Genomic DNA, 14,757 nt, shown 5'->3' with positions numbered 1-14,757 from the left:
TCGCGGATTTCATTTCGGCTACACGGAGACATGTTGTAGGTTTGTGTGTGGAAACGTGTGTGACCTGACAAAAGCTAAAAATTGGTTCCTCTTGAAGTCTGATAAGTCCTGTCCAGCTGGTCTGGAATCAACTCAGGTATCATCCACTATAAATATATAACTCTATAAAGATATAACTCAGACAGACACACAACTGATAATGTAGCTTAACTATACCTCATAAGAATGTGTCATGACATCATGTGTTGCCATGCATAAATTACAGTATTGTGATAATCGGATGCCATGTGAGGCTAAGGTATTCTTCCCCAGATGCATTCATTCGCTCCCTCTCATACTAGCTAGCTACTCCTCTCAAACTCACGATCACACACAGATGGCTTCAACCAAACAAGTTTAGGAAACATCATTCAGTGCCGTAACATTAGCCCTTTTGTTTGCTATATACCTAACTAGCAATCTAGGTTAGCTAAAAAAGCGAAGTGTCCCGTCTGGTCAGCATCTAAAACAGCTAGTTAGCTAGCCACGTCCGCTAACTCAACGATTTACGATAGACTTGAGTTTAGCTTGGTTGGCTAGCTAACGGTCGTGAGAGAGCTATGTAGATCCTGTAGCCACAATAGAGCCGAATTGAATGTAATCTATATAGCTAAGTAGTTAGTTTCACTAGCTGCTGTAAGGGAATTCCCCTGTATTGGACAAAAATGAATGGCAAACTATTGGCAGAGTACAAACCATGTACACATTGGTCAATACCACCCAAATCGGCGTTGATTCATGCAAAATGTACTTCAAATGCCATATGGCTATTGCCAGTTGTAACACTTCAAAAATCCAACAGGTGGCGCGTGCGCTCCACCGTGGTTTTTCATATTGAAAATGGACTCCAAGTCAACATCCAAAAGCCAAATTTTGAAAAAATTGATTTTTTTGTCAAAAACTTATCACCCCTTAAAAAAGTGCTTTCGAAATTCTTTCGCTTCTTTTGTCAATTACACATGTGTAAGAACTGTATGAATATACTTTTGTCCAATTTTAATATCATAATTTTTTTAGTTTTTTTACTTGCGCATTATTGCATGTGTTTTCTCCATCTGCAATATGATTTCATAGGAAGTCAGAAGTCAAAAGTCAATAATTGCAAAATTTCTTAAAAAACTTCATACACCCCTAAAAAAGTGCTTTCTGGACCGTTTTTCGAAAAAGTTTCGAATTTTGTGTCAATTACACACGTATAAGAACTGTATCAACATACTTTAGTCATATTTTATTATCATAATTTTTTTTTTTTTTTACTTGTGCATTAGGCATATGTTTTCTCCATTTGGAACATGATTTCATAAGAAGTCAAAAGTCAAAAATTGCTATTGCTAAATTTCATAAAGAAACTTCACACACCCCTAAAAAGTGCTTTCTGGACCGTTTTTCGAAATTTTTCGAATTTTGTGTCAATTACACACGTATAAGAACTGTATCAACATACTTTAGTCATATTTTATTATCATAATGGTTTTTTTTTTTACTTGTGCATAAGGCATATGTTTTGCCAAATGTCATAAGAAATTTGACATGCTCAAAAATCCTTCAGAAATGCAAAATTGACTGGCCTGAAGAACTCGGGATGGCCGGGCAGTGATTGTTGTTCCTTTCAATCACTCGTGGTGTTGATTTCATCATGTCCATTTGTTTATGTTTTCTCACTTTTGCAAAGTCACTGTGCATTTGCAATATGGTTAACTGGGCATTCACCATCACCAATTTGTCATGCTATAAAAATCATGCAGGAATGCCAAATTGACTGGCCCGATGAACTCGGTATGGCTGGGCAATGATTCTGCTACCTCTCCATCACTCGTTTGGGTTGATTTCAGAATGTCACTTTTGGTGATGGTACCTCACTGTTAAAACATATTGCAAATGTTTTCTCACTTTTGCAAAGTCACTGAAAATTCGTGCAGGAATGCCAAATTGACTGGCCCGATGAACTCAGGATGGCTTGGCAGTGATTCTGGTACCTCTCCATCGCTCGTTAGGGTTGATTCCAGAATGTCCATTTGGTGATGTTTCTCACTCTTTCAAAGTCACTGTGCATTTGCCATATGGTTAACTGGGCATTCACCATCACCAATATGTCATGCTATAAAAATCATGCAGGAATGCCAAATTGACTGGCCCGATGAACTCGGGATGGCTGGGCAGTGATTCTGGTACCTCTCCATCGCTCGTTTGGGTTGATTTCAGAATGTCACTTTTGGTGATGGTACCTCACCGCTTTAAACATATTGCAAATGGACAAGAGTCACCTGCAAGTCACCGTCCATCAGTCAATTTGACATCATTCTGACACCAAACTGATACAAACTGACACCAAACCCACTTTTCCCAGCATCACATACTTCAGAGCTGGCCCAAAATTCACAATGCCTTTGGTTCAAACCATAAAAAAAACATAAAACACATAGTTTTTCTAGCTGCGGGGCCAGTTCGGACATTATGTGTAGTCCTATGTGAGGCGACCCCGAATCCCGAGTTTTGGCTCGATAGGTCATTTGGTGTCCGAGTAAAAGCCTAATTGGTGCTGAAAATCCATTTGGTAATTTTTCCATGCCTTTACGGGGTCCTTGAATGAGCCATCGGACAGAAACGTTGGGGTCCGTGTCTATCAGCCAATTTTCATGCACCTAGTCTTGTGTCTCTGAGACTTTTCTAAATGTCGCCATTTTCGTAATGGTCAAAATGAATTGAAGTCATTCAAATGTTCGAGGCTGTTTCTCGGTCCGAGAACATTCTAGGTGCCGTAACTCACCACGTTAAAACCTGAGGTCTAGAACAGGTTTCTAAAGTTTGGAACTCTAGGTCTGAGTTCTTTTTTAGCTCGAACAAAGCTAACTATTGGAGGCACTGTCAGTCTCTACGCACCCCAATACGTCCCTCCATCCAAGTTGAGTATCTGTGTGATTTAGTTTTCCTTTGAATTTTTATGGGAAAAATGACTGATTTACAGTTCATGGGGGTTGCCTAATCATATATTTGAAGTTTTGGACAGATCTGATTTTTTTAACCCTTCCAAGCAGCCCTGAGACACCAATTATGGCACTTGGTTGACACAGGAATTCTAAGTCAACACATATCCTCATTGGGCTATGCTTTTACAGAATCCTGAGTTTTAAGTCTTTACGTTAAAAATTGACTGTTTTACACAGGGTTCAATGTCACTGTCCATCAAATTGCAGGCAGTGTATGGATAAACAACTCGATGAACTTCGGGTTGGCCCAGGAAGCCTAGAATCGACACAGGTAGACCTTATAGTGGTCTGATAGACTGGTAGAAGACAGGTTCATACATGCATTCATAACCCATATAGACTCCAGGTTGTATTTTGGAGCAGCCAATGTATTCCTATGGGGAGAGAAGTCAATGCACACTGTTTTTATGTAAACACCTTCTTTTAACTGTGAAGGGTTAATGTCACACAGTCAAGGTTGGCTTGCACATCAGTGGAGGACCTTAGGAACATTCCTGTGGTTGAATTGTCTTTCTAAACCTAACGGTTTGTCACCCAAAATCAAAACATACTTGCAAATGCCTTTTTTCTCATTTGCTGCGTCACTGACCGAGCGAGCTAGGAATGCCAAATTGACTGGCCTCGATGAACTCGGCACAGTCTGGCACTATGGTGATGCCATTTTTTGTAGGGTTGATTTCAGAATGTCCATTTGGTAATGTTTTCTCACTCTTTCAAAGTCACTGTGCATTTGCCATATGGTTAACTGGGCATTCACCATCACCAATTTGTCATGCCATAAAAATCATGCAGGAATGCCAAATTGACTGGCCCGATGACCTCGGGATGGCTGGGCAGTGATACTGGTACCTCTCCATCGCTCGTTAGGGTTGATTTCAGAATGTCGCTTTTGGTGATGGTACCTCACTGTTAAAACATATTGCAAATGTTTTCTCACTTTTGCAAAGTCACTGAAAATTCGTGCAGGAATGCCAAATTGACTGGCCCGATGAACTCGGGATGGCTCGGCAGTGATTCTGGTACCTCTCCATCGCTCATTAGGGTTGATTTCAGAATGTCCATTTGGTAATGTTTTCTCACTCTTTCAAAGTCACTGTGCATTTGCCATATGGTTAACTGGGCAGTCACCATCACCAATTTGTCATGCCATAAAAATCATGCAGGAATGCCAAATTGACTGGCCCGATGACCTCGGGATGGCTGGGCAGTGATTCTGGTACCTCTCCATCGCTCGTTTGGGTTGATTTCAGAATGTCACTTTTGGTGATGGTACCTCACTGTTAAAACATATTGCAAATGTTTCTCACTTTTGCAAAGTCACTGAAAATTCGTGCAGGAATGCCAAATTATCTGGCCCGATGAACTCGGGATGGCTGGGCAGTGATTCTGGTACCTCTCCATTGCTCATTAGGGTTGATTTCAGAATGTCCATTTGGTAATGTTTTCTCACCCTTTCAAAGTCACTGTGCATTTGCCATATGGTTAACTGGGCAGTCACCATCACCAATTTGTCATGCTATAAAAATCATGCAGGAATGCCAAATTGACTGGCCCGATGACCTCGGGATGGCTGGGCAGTGATTCTGGTACCTCTCCATCGCTCGTTTGGGTTGATTTCAGAATGTCCTTTTGGTGAACCCACTGTTAAAACATACAAATGTTTCTCACTTTCACCAAAGTCACTGAAAATTCGTGCAGGAATGCCAAATTGACTGGCCCGATGAACTCGGGATGGCTGGGCAGTGATTCTGGTACCTCTCCATTGCTCGTTAGGGTTGATTTCAGAATGTCCATTTGGTGATGTTTCTCACTCTTTCAAAGTCACTGTGCATTTGCCATATGGTTAACTGGGCATTCACCATCACCAATTTGTCATGCTACAAAAATGATGCAGGAATGCCAAACTTTTGACTCGTTTGGCCCGATGAACTTGGATGGCTGGGCAGTGATTCTGGTACAAACTCTCCATAAAACACATTGGGTTGATTTCTAGAATGTCCATTTGGTAATGTTTTCTCATTTTCAAAGTCACATGTGCCATATGGTTAACTGGGCATTCATCACCAATTTGCCATGCTATAAAAATCATGCAGGAATGCATTGAATTGACTCGGACAGATTTGGGATGGCTGGGCAGTGCGGTACAATCTCCATCTTGTGTTAGGGTTGATTTCAGAATGTCGCCATTTTTAATGGTACCTCACTGTTAAAACATATTGCAAATGTTTTCTCACTGTTTCAAAGTCACTGAAAATTGGTGCAGGAATGCCAAATTGACTGTGTCGATGCAGGATTCGGCAGTGATTCTGGTACCTCTCCATCGACTCTGTTAGGTTGATTTCGAACAATGTCCATTTGGTAATGTTTTTCACTCTTTCAAAGTGTACTGTGCATTTGCCATATTTTAACTGGGCAGTCACCATCACCAATTTGTCCATCAAAATGACCATAAAAATCATGCAGGAATGCCAAATCTGATTTTTTAACCCTTGCCCCTGATGACCAATTCGGGATGGCTGGGCAGGATACTATAAATACACCATGTCTTGATTGGGTTGAAATTTCAGAATGTCTACTCACTGTTAAAAATATTGCAAATGTTTTTCACTTTTGCAAAGTCACTGAAAATTCGTGCAGGAATCAATTTGACTGGCCCGATGCTCAGGATGGCTAGAATCAGCGATTCTGGTACCTCTCCACATTAGGGTTGATTCCAGAATGTCCATTTGGTGATGTTTCTCACTCTTTCAAAGTCACTGTGCATTTGCCATATGGTTAACTGGGCATTACAATTTGTCATGCTATAAAAATCCTGCTTTGCCAAATTGACTGGTTAATGCCACACTCGGGATGGCTTGCAGTGATCAAAGGAACATTCCTTTGGGTTGATTTCAGAATGTCACTTTTGGTGACGGTACCTCACGTTAAAACATATTGCAAATGTTTTCTCACTTTTGCAAAGTCACTGAATTTTTTTCAGGAATGCCAAATTGACTGGCCCGAGAACTCGGGATGGCGGGAGTGATTCTGGTACCTCTCCACGGCCTTGGGTTGATTTCAGAATGTCCATTTGGTAATGTTTTCTCACCCTTTCAAACACTGTGCATTTGCCATATGGTTAACTGGGCATTCAGAGCATTTCTTTGTCATCTATGGGAAAAATGATGCAGGAATTACAATTGATGGCCCGATTCGGGATGGTTTTGGGCAGTGATTTGGTACCTCTCCATCAGCCCCTGTTGATTTCAAATGTCACTTTTGGTGATGGTACCTCACTGCTATAAATACAAAACTGACAGAATCCTTTGCAAAGTCACTGAAAACAGGGTTGCAGGAATGCCAAATTGACCTTTTGGGTCAATGGATGGCTCCAGGAAGCTTAGAAGTGATTCTGGTACCTCTCCATCGCTGAAAAAATCATTAGGGTTGATTTCAGAATGTCCATTTGGTAATGTTTTCTCACTCTTTCAAAGTCATTTTTGCCATATGGTTAACTGGGACTCACCAATTTGTATGCCATAAAAATCATGCAGGAATATTGACTGGCCCGATGACCTCGGGATGGCACAACTGGTACCTTCTTTTAACTGTTAGGGTTGATTTCAGAATGTCGCTTTTGGTTGGCACAGATCACTGAGGACCTTAAAACATATTGCAAATGTTTTGTCACCCAAAGTCACTGAAATTTGGTGCAATTGACTGGCCCGATGAACTCGGAAAGTGATTCTGGTACCTCTCCATCGCCCATTAGGGTTGATTTCAGAATGTCCATTTGGTAATGTTTTCTCTGTGTCTTTCAAAGTCACTGTGCTTTTGCCATATGGTTAACTTTGACATCTTTTGGGAGAAATGAGTGATTTTACAGTTCACCATCACCAATTTGTCTGCTATAAAAATCATGCAGGAATGCCAAATTGACAGCCACGATGAACTAAGGCATTCCTGTTGGCAGTGATTCTATAAATCTCCATATCCTCATTGGGTTGATTTCAGAATGTCACTTTTTGAAACTGTTAAAACAGTTATTTACAAAGGGTTTAGTGAGTCTGTGTTTTTCAGAAAGTCACTGAAAATTGAAATGTCAGGAACATGAACACCCTGCAACTGGATGGCTGTAGCCGTTGAAAAAAAAACACCTATATCTGAACATCACAAACCTCTTAAATGACGATAGATAAATGGCAGATTTTTTCTTTCAAAGTCAGGCTGCTTGCTTTGCCATGATGTGAAAAAAATAATTCTCCATTTTCATTTTGGACCTTTAATCCCAGAAAAATGGCCATAACTCAAAAACCGTTGAGGCCTAGACGGGATCTTGTTCGGGGCCAAGTGATTATGCCAAACCTTTGCTCACCAATGTATTTTCACATGTCGTGATTCGGGATGGTCCAATGTCCTCTCAAATGGACGTGATTATTTTATAAAACGAAAACCGAATGTCCGACAAAGTTCATGACTTATAGAGGAAAAATGGACCAAAATTTGATTATTTTATAAAACGAAAATCCCCAATGTCCGACAAAGTTCATTTGATGACTTCCCGGTAGGTCTATATTTTAAAAATGTTTTAAGTCTAGTACGGTACATTTCCAATATGGACTTTCTCACTAACCATACGGTGATTGTCAAAAAGTTCCCTTAAGGTATGTTATTATATAGCTAGCTTGCTACAGTTAGCTCGTTAGCTAGCTATCTAGAAATATTAACCACAAACAAACAAAAATGCTCAAACAACCAAAACATAATAGGCAATTGTAGCAGCACGTGATCACATCAACCCGCATTTCTTCCAATCCGTCCCCTGGACTCTACGAGCTAGTCATTCAACATAACACTCCATAGCAGTCTGAGCTGTAGCTACATATTGTGCCCCCTGCTGCCTCCCTCCACTTCTCAACGTTCTTCCAAAGAAGTGTGATGTGAAGTTTGCACTTACAATCGTACACTCTCCTCCCCATAGAAGTCGTCACTCCCGGTTCTCGTTGCATCAGCAGTTCGAGTCTCCCAATAATCACTCTATTGCGGCATTGCCTTATCAGTTGTTAGTTAAATATTATATTTTACAATCGAGGTATAGCACGCATTACGCCTCATACCCTAGCGCCGATTGGCATGAGAGAAAGTGTGATCTTGGGTCTCATCAAACTGAGCCTAAACTCCAACATAGAAGAGAGGAGGAACAAACTGTGCTGAAATCCCGTCTGAGAAGAGTGGTGCTGTAGGACACAACATAATAATCACAAATTATGCTTCCCTCAATTTTGAACCCAGTTCACTGAATGGTGACCTCATGTGTAAAGTCTGAAATAAGTAAAGGTGTAAAGTCTGTGAATGATTCACTCTTGAGTTTTATCTCACTGTTACCAATAAAATGAACATGGGTGCAGACTGGGTAGTTCAGGACCCTGTTCAAGATGTTTCAATGTCAAATCATAATGTCACATTCTGGTACATTCAGAATAAAACAATTTATTCAATACAAAAATAAAAACGACAATGACAACAACCAAATGAGCAGATATTGAAAAAACATTCAGTTTGTACAAAACATCAAACTTATTTTAAAAAATGCCAAATGTACTCCAAATGTACAGATGTACAAATGCTCCTTAAGTATAATACATGCTTCAATTCTTTCCTTTTATTAAATTGTATAAGAAATATCTCTCTTGGTCACTGTAAAACAGTTCCATTATAAAGTACAGTTTTTTATTAAATAACAAATGTCAGGACACAATTTTGGATATAAAATGTACAACACTAAATGGAGACTTCTTATTCCAGCAGAATTCAGCTTAATGGAGTATATTCACAGTGTGCTTTTCACATTAATAATGTGAACTTGCATGTAAACATTGTTGCATATCAAAACTCATGTTAATAAATATACAATAATGTTCAATAATGCTTGTAGTACAAAAGGTGATGACATACATTATACACAGTACTTAATCTCAAGACGTATTGTTATTCTTTAATTCCAATAATTTAATATAGGCTTAGTTTGGGAATAATGTTCAACCATATTTGAGAATGGTGAACTACCATTTTTTGGGCAGACAAAGGTAAAGCAAAGATGATACACAACCTGTCCCTGTCATGGACAACTTTATAACATATTTTTCATATGATCAAGGATTAAGATGTTGAGTTGCTATGGTACCAAAAATACAAGGTGTAATTGTCTAGGGCTACAGTATATGAAAACATTGACACATAAATTACAGCAATCACTCAACACTTTCCTGTTAGTCTGAAATACTCTGCGGAGAAAACAGAGTATAATTACAAACACAACAATGAGGGAGATTTACCTGTTTAATTGGGAAATGAATAAACATGTTTTTCTGCTCAGGTAATGGTGAGCTAGCTACCCACTCACTGTAACAATGCAACACAAAGATGAAGGCTCGCTCACTCAAAGCACATGCCATTTAGGTTGCTAATGACAAAATACTGTTTGTGTTGAGTATGGTACTAAATCTTCATATTCAGTGTTTTCACATACAGATCCATACATTGTCATAAACTGACTGATGTTTTCACCAATTTTCATAAAATGGTGGTGGAAGCAAAAAGACCTTGTCCTTGATGTGAAATACTCTTTGGACTTGAAATACAGATCTCAGGCAGATCTCTAGCTTGCCACCATTAGCTGGCCAAGTGGTTATGTACAAGCATGAATCCAGGGACTTTTCCAAGATCTTTTTTAAAGAGGACAACTGTGTTTGATTGTCCAAGCTTACCAAAAGCCCATAAAACACTTGTTGTTTTGGTTTTACATTTGTACTTGCCTCTTTGCAAGGTTCCTGGTCAGTTAAACCAAAACACAAGAAATATAAATATCCATCTCATAACAGGCTCCAATCAGGGCCAAGTATTATTCTGTGTCAATAATGATGGCACAACACAGGTATCAATATCTGTGGCAATTGGTGTGTACGACGTGCGCCATATGAACAAGCATATCCTGTCTCTTTTAGTTGGTTACACTTTTGACAGTGTTCCGTCCACAGAGGATCCAGTTGGATTGTGGAGGATTTGGATTTTGAGGTGTTGCATGAAGCTTCAAAAAATATATCAAGCATACATCCAGGACCACAGTACTGTCAGTTCTCTGCATCTGAGAAACTATTTGGTTCCTTTCTTTGACATATCTGAAATACAAAATGTTAAAAACCATTAAACACATTCCCAGGACAAACAATATAAGATTCAGAAAGACAAACATCAAAATACTGTGAGATTAGGATACCATTAGCTAGTATAAATTGATGCTTTGCTTAAAAAATAGTGTTCTAAAATAAACAGAAAAAGTGAACGCACAATTTCACAACAGATGGATGAAAACTAGCAGGGATAGAGGCAGGCAGTGAGAGGTCAAAGAGAAGGTGAGGGGGTAACAGTAGCAGGCAGAGAGGAACGGACCAGGGTGGGCAGGCAGCTAGAGCAGTGCTGAGTTGGAGTCAGAGTCTGTGTCGGGAGGGAGGCAGGGATCACTGGTGTAGGAGGATCCCTGAGAGCGCCTGTACTCCTGGTATTCCAGGCGGAGTGCATTGAAGTGCGCCTCACTTAGGGAGCGGGTGTATTGGCAGTGAGGTAGGTTGGAAACTGGTGGACTGACTGAGGGAGGAGGGCCTGAGGGGCAGGATTGAGAGGAACAGCATGGAATGGGAAGAATCATGGGTACAACTCACATCACCACAACCACAACAAAAGGCACATGATATGATACATTCAGTGTGGTGAATAATAAAATACAATTGTCTTACCTTTCCTGTAGAGGTCCTGAAGGCCAGCCACAGAAAGGACTCGATCATGCCTGCCCTGGCCCCTGCCCTTCCCTACCCCCGCCTGTGGCTTCATGGCCTCCAGGACTTCCAAATCCACACAGACATCAGCAGAATCCCACTCATAACTCTCATCTACTGATGTGTTCCTTCTAATGACAGACACACAAAACAAGTAGTCAGAGTCAGACATACAGGGGACAATAGTAATAATTTAACAGTAAAGCAATGACATTTTGGCAATATCCTCAATTTCTTCAGCTGTGAAGACACCTGTGTGTGATGTTGGACTGGTGCGGTAGTTTCACCTTTTTTTTCTCCACTCACGTAGATCCATCTCAGCTCTGTGTCTCTGTGTCTCACTTTCCTCTGTTGTCTCCGGGGAGCTGAGAAGGATGGGAGTGATAGAGAGGGACTGACGGAGGAGGCCAACGCTACCTCTCCCACTGCTCTGACTGGCATAACTGGCCCTCCATCCTTCCCTGTTGTCGCTCATCTCTGCCTCAGCTCCTGCCCCCTTCCCTGTCCCTCTCTCTGCCTCTCTATGACTGTCTACATCCCTGGCTGGGAAAGGGCCACCGTGGTAGGGTGAAGGCCAGCTATACATCCGGGGCAGGTTGGGCCTCGGTTGGCCCCTCTTGGACTCCATCTGTCTGGGGTAGTCTCCCCTCATGTCTGGTCTGGGTGTGTACTGGTCTGGTCTGGGTGGGTACTGGTCTAGTCTGGGTAGGTACTGGTCTAGTCTAGGTAGGTACTGGGGTATTGAGGAGTTCATAGAGACATATCTTTGCTCTACAGACCTCAGAGCATCCTGATATGTGATAGGCGACGTGGCGGCATCAGGATAAGCACTGGCCTGTCTACACGGATCTAATAGGTCTAGTCTAACAGAGACTGGGGGTTGTCTTGGTGGGTACATGGAGGGGCTGAGGTAGGTATAGGAAGAGCTGGCTAGGGATCTGTCATACTGAAGCCTCTCCAAGGATCTGTCAGCATTCAGAGGCTTCTCCAAGCTTCCTACACTCGGCTGTCTAAACTGGACCCCTTCCCGCCACAAGGGGTCTGGTCTGGAAAAGGAGGGTGCACGGGTGCGTCCTAAACTATACGATTTGACCCGGACGTCTGGGTTTGGGAACTCATCCCAGTAACATTTCTCTGTGACATAAGTCCTTGGTCTTTCAAAATGCTCCCATTTCTGTGACCCTAAGCTGATGGACTTTTTTATGAATGGACGAGACTGTCCCATGCCTGAAAGAGTTCTGCAGGGCCCAATGCTCAGAGATTTCTTGATGAACGGTGCAGGGTGTTGATAGATCCTAGAGGCTATTTTATTAGTCCTGTTGCCTTGAGAATGAAGTCTTTGGAATTGTTCTGAAGCTGACTCTGGTTTCCCTGCAAAAGTATTAGTGTGTTTAAACACAACTTCTGCCATGCTTTTAGCTGCACTAGCCAATGTCTGGGCTGGACTTAAACCAATTCTCGTTGGTGGTCTCTCTGAGCTTGTTGTCTTTTGACTAATAAGTGGTTGTGACTGCTCATAATAACGATAATTCCCCGTGTATTCTGACCCGGGTGCTAGTTTTTTGGACCTGTCTGGAATCGCAGCACTGTGGCTTGAATCTCTTGCTTGCACTTGCAGAGAGTATCTATAGTCTGGCTTCTCAATTGCCTTTGAAGTTCCTGCTGGAACAACAAAGTGTCTGTTTTCTAAAAAAGAAACCGTGTTTTGGCTTGAACTTTTCTCTAGCTTCTCCTGCACATGAACATCCCAGTTTTTTGGAACCACGTCTGGCTTACCTTCCAGAGAAGTGTCTGTCCGTGGCTCTACGCTTTTGCAAGCAGTGTCTGTGAGTTCAGATTCATCCCCAGGGTTGTCCACACTCATCTCAATGAAACCCGGGAGGCTCAAATACTCCAGAATTGCACTTGTTTGCAGTGGGGACATTTTGGGTGCCTGGGTTGCCGGCTTATTCTTGAAAGACTCTGTTATTCTAGCAGCAGAGAACTGGGACTGATCGCTCTCACACGCTTCCAGAAGAGTTAAGGGGGAAATTTGACTGGGGCTGTCACTAAAAAGAGCCCTATCACTCCTTCTGGAGCGTGCCCTGACACCCTCTCTCTCATGCTCAGGGTTTGACAGTGAACTCTGAGGGTCATCCCTAATTTGATCACCTCTCACTTTCCCTTTGGCCCCTGCTTTGTGGAGCAAGGTAGAGTAACCATATGGCAAGGTAGAGCAACCAGAGTGAATTTGATTTAATCTCTCCCTATCATCCATTGTCTCTGTTCTCTCAGACAGACTATATGGTGCAGTGCCTGGGTATGGCTGGCCAGAACCTGTGGCCCTCACTCGCTCTGGTAAAACAGATCTTTCAGCTGTTGGCTCCAGATGCTGTGTACCATAAGCAAAGGACGATCTTGGTTTTAAGTCACCTCCCCCTGGCTGTTTTGTCTCCCTCCAGCCCTCCTCAACCATAGACCTTCTACGATACATGTCCTGCTCTCTTTCTACAGTTCTGTCAGGACTCCTTGACCTGGCTCTGCCTACATTTCTGTCTGTTCCTTGACTGATAGGTGGTCTTTCTGAGGTAGGGGAGAGCTGAGATGGAGAGGTGCATTGAGTGACTGGGCAGCGTGAGCATTCCACATGTAGTGAGTCCTCCATGGACAGCCCAGCATGACGTTGGTGAGGATGTTGGGATCTTGGCGTGGTGCTCTCTAAGGGGCTCTGCACTGGAACAAGGCTGCTGATGGAGGTGACTGGGCTGATGTCCCATTGAATGTAGGAGGAAGGGAGCCGGTCCATTGGGCTGCTGGTGTTCCCAAAGTAGCAGGCCCTCCTATAGTCCGACAGCTGATGGGTCTGCCCGGACGCCCGGTGGGCTTTGGGACGTAAGGTAATGTCCTGTGGCTTCCATATAGGATCCTCAGCCCCTGAACTGCCCAGTTCTCTGTTAGGGCTTGTTGCCTTTTCAAGCTGGTTCTCCACTTTCTCCCACTCCCTTTCCCTCTGACTGGCAGTATAGTTATCCAGCTCCCTTTCCATCATCTCCCTCTCTTTGGCCAGCTGCCGACACTTTCTGAGGTTATCCTGCTTTTGTTCACTTGTGTCAATCTGTGAGACCAGTGTGCTGGCGTTAGTCAGCTGGCTCTCTCTCTCCATAGGTTGGTAATCTGCGAGGTGATGCCTGTCCATCTCCAGCAGCCTGGCTGTCCTGCCCAGGCTGGGGAAGATGTCCTCTGGGTGCCCAGATCGGTATCTTTTCAGGGAGTCACAGACTCTCTTCTCACTCCTATCGGAGTGGAAACTGGCTCTCTCCAGCAGAGCCTCTGAGAAGCCCTGCTCGTCATCAGAGTAGAAGCAGCCGTGACGGGAGAAGTTCCTGGCCATTGCCCTCACTCTGCCCGGGGAGGCAGGGGGCTTGCTGAGTTCGGTAACCTCCACTGTCAGGGGGGACTCCTTTCCCTCTCCCCTCTCAGAGCTCAGACTGCTGGACTTCGGAGAGTCTCTGAAAGATGTCCGGTTGCTCACTGTGCCGCTGCCTCCCCTATTGGTTTGGGTTTGTAGGAAGACTGTCTTCATGTTGGAAAGAGTAGGCGCCTCTGGCAGGGGTTGGACAATGAAACGTCCATCTGGGCCTCTTAAGATGGACTCCAGAGCAGAGGGTGAGGGGGCCTTACCTCCCAGGTGGCTCTCAAAGAGGGTGTAATGTGGTGGGGGAGTAGAGCTGGACAGGAGCTGCCTGCGCTGGTCCTGGTACTCTCCACGGCTGCCTTTATTGAAGGAGGAACGATCAGCCTGGGAAGACGAGGAGTTGGGAAAGAAAGACAGGGGAGGACAAAACTTGATCTTCAGGACGCTGTCTGGGCTGTCAGAAGGCGAGCGAGCTCTGAGGAAGAGAAGAGTCATAAAGGAGGAGAGATGAGTTAAACAGTACAGG

At 43.1% G+C, this 14,757-nt stretch overlaps 1 protein-coding gene across 1 annotated transcript in view; it reads right to left on the bottom strand.

Moving 5' to 3' along the window:
• Positions 1-8,475: 8,475 nt before the first annotated feature.
• LOC135513620 (uncharacterized) overlaps positions 8,476-14,757 on the bottom strand; it is a 31,245-nt gene continuing 24,963 nt past the window's right edge. The window contains exons 18-20 of the mRNA XM_064936496.1: positions 11,125-14,706; positions 10,799-10,968; positions 8,476-10,183 (exon numbers count right to left, since the gene is read on the bottom strand). Of these exons, the coding sequence (XP_064792568.1) occupies positions 10,158-10,183; positions 10,799-10,968; positions 11,125-14,706 (3,778 nt within the window). The 3' untranslated portion in view covers positions 8,476-10,157. The remainder of the gene's footprint in view (positions 10,184-10,798; positions 10,969-11,124; positions 14,707-14,757) is intronic.

Source organism: Oncorhynchus masou, chromosome 25 (assembly GCF_036934945.1).
Source record: "Oncorhynchus masou masou isolate Uvic2021 chromosome 25, UVic_Omas_1.1, whole genome shotgun sequence".
NCBI lineage: Eukaryota > Metazoa > Chordata > Actinopteri > Salmoniformes > Salmonidae > Oncorhynchus > Oncorhynchus masou.
This window is presented reverse-complemented; position numbering and strand designations above follow the sequence as displayed.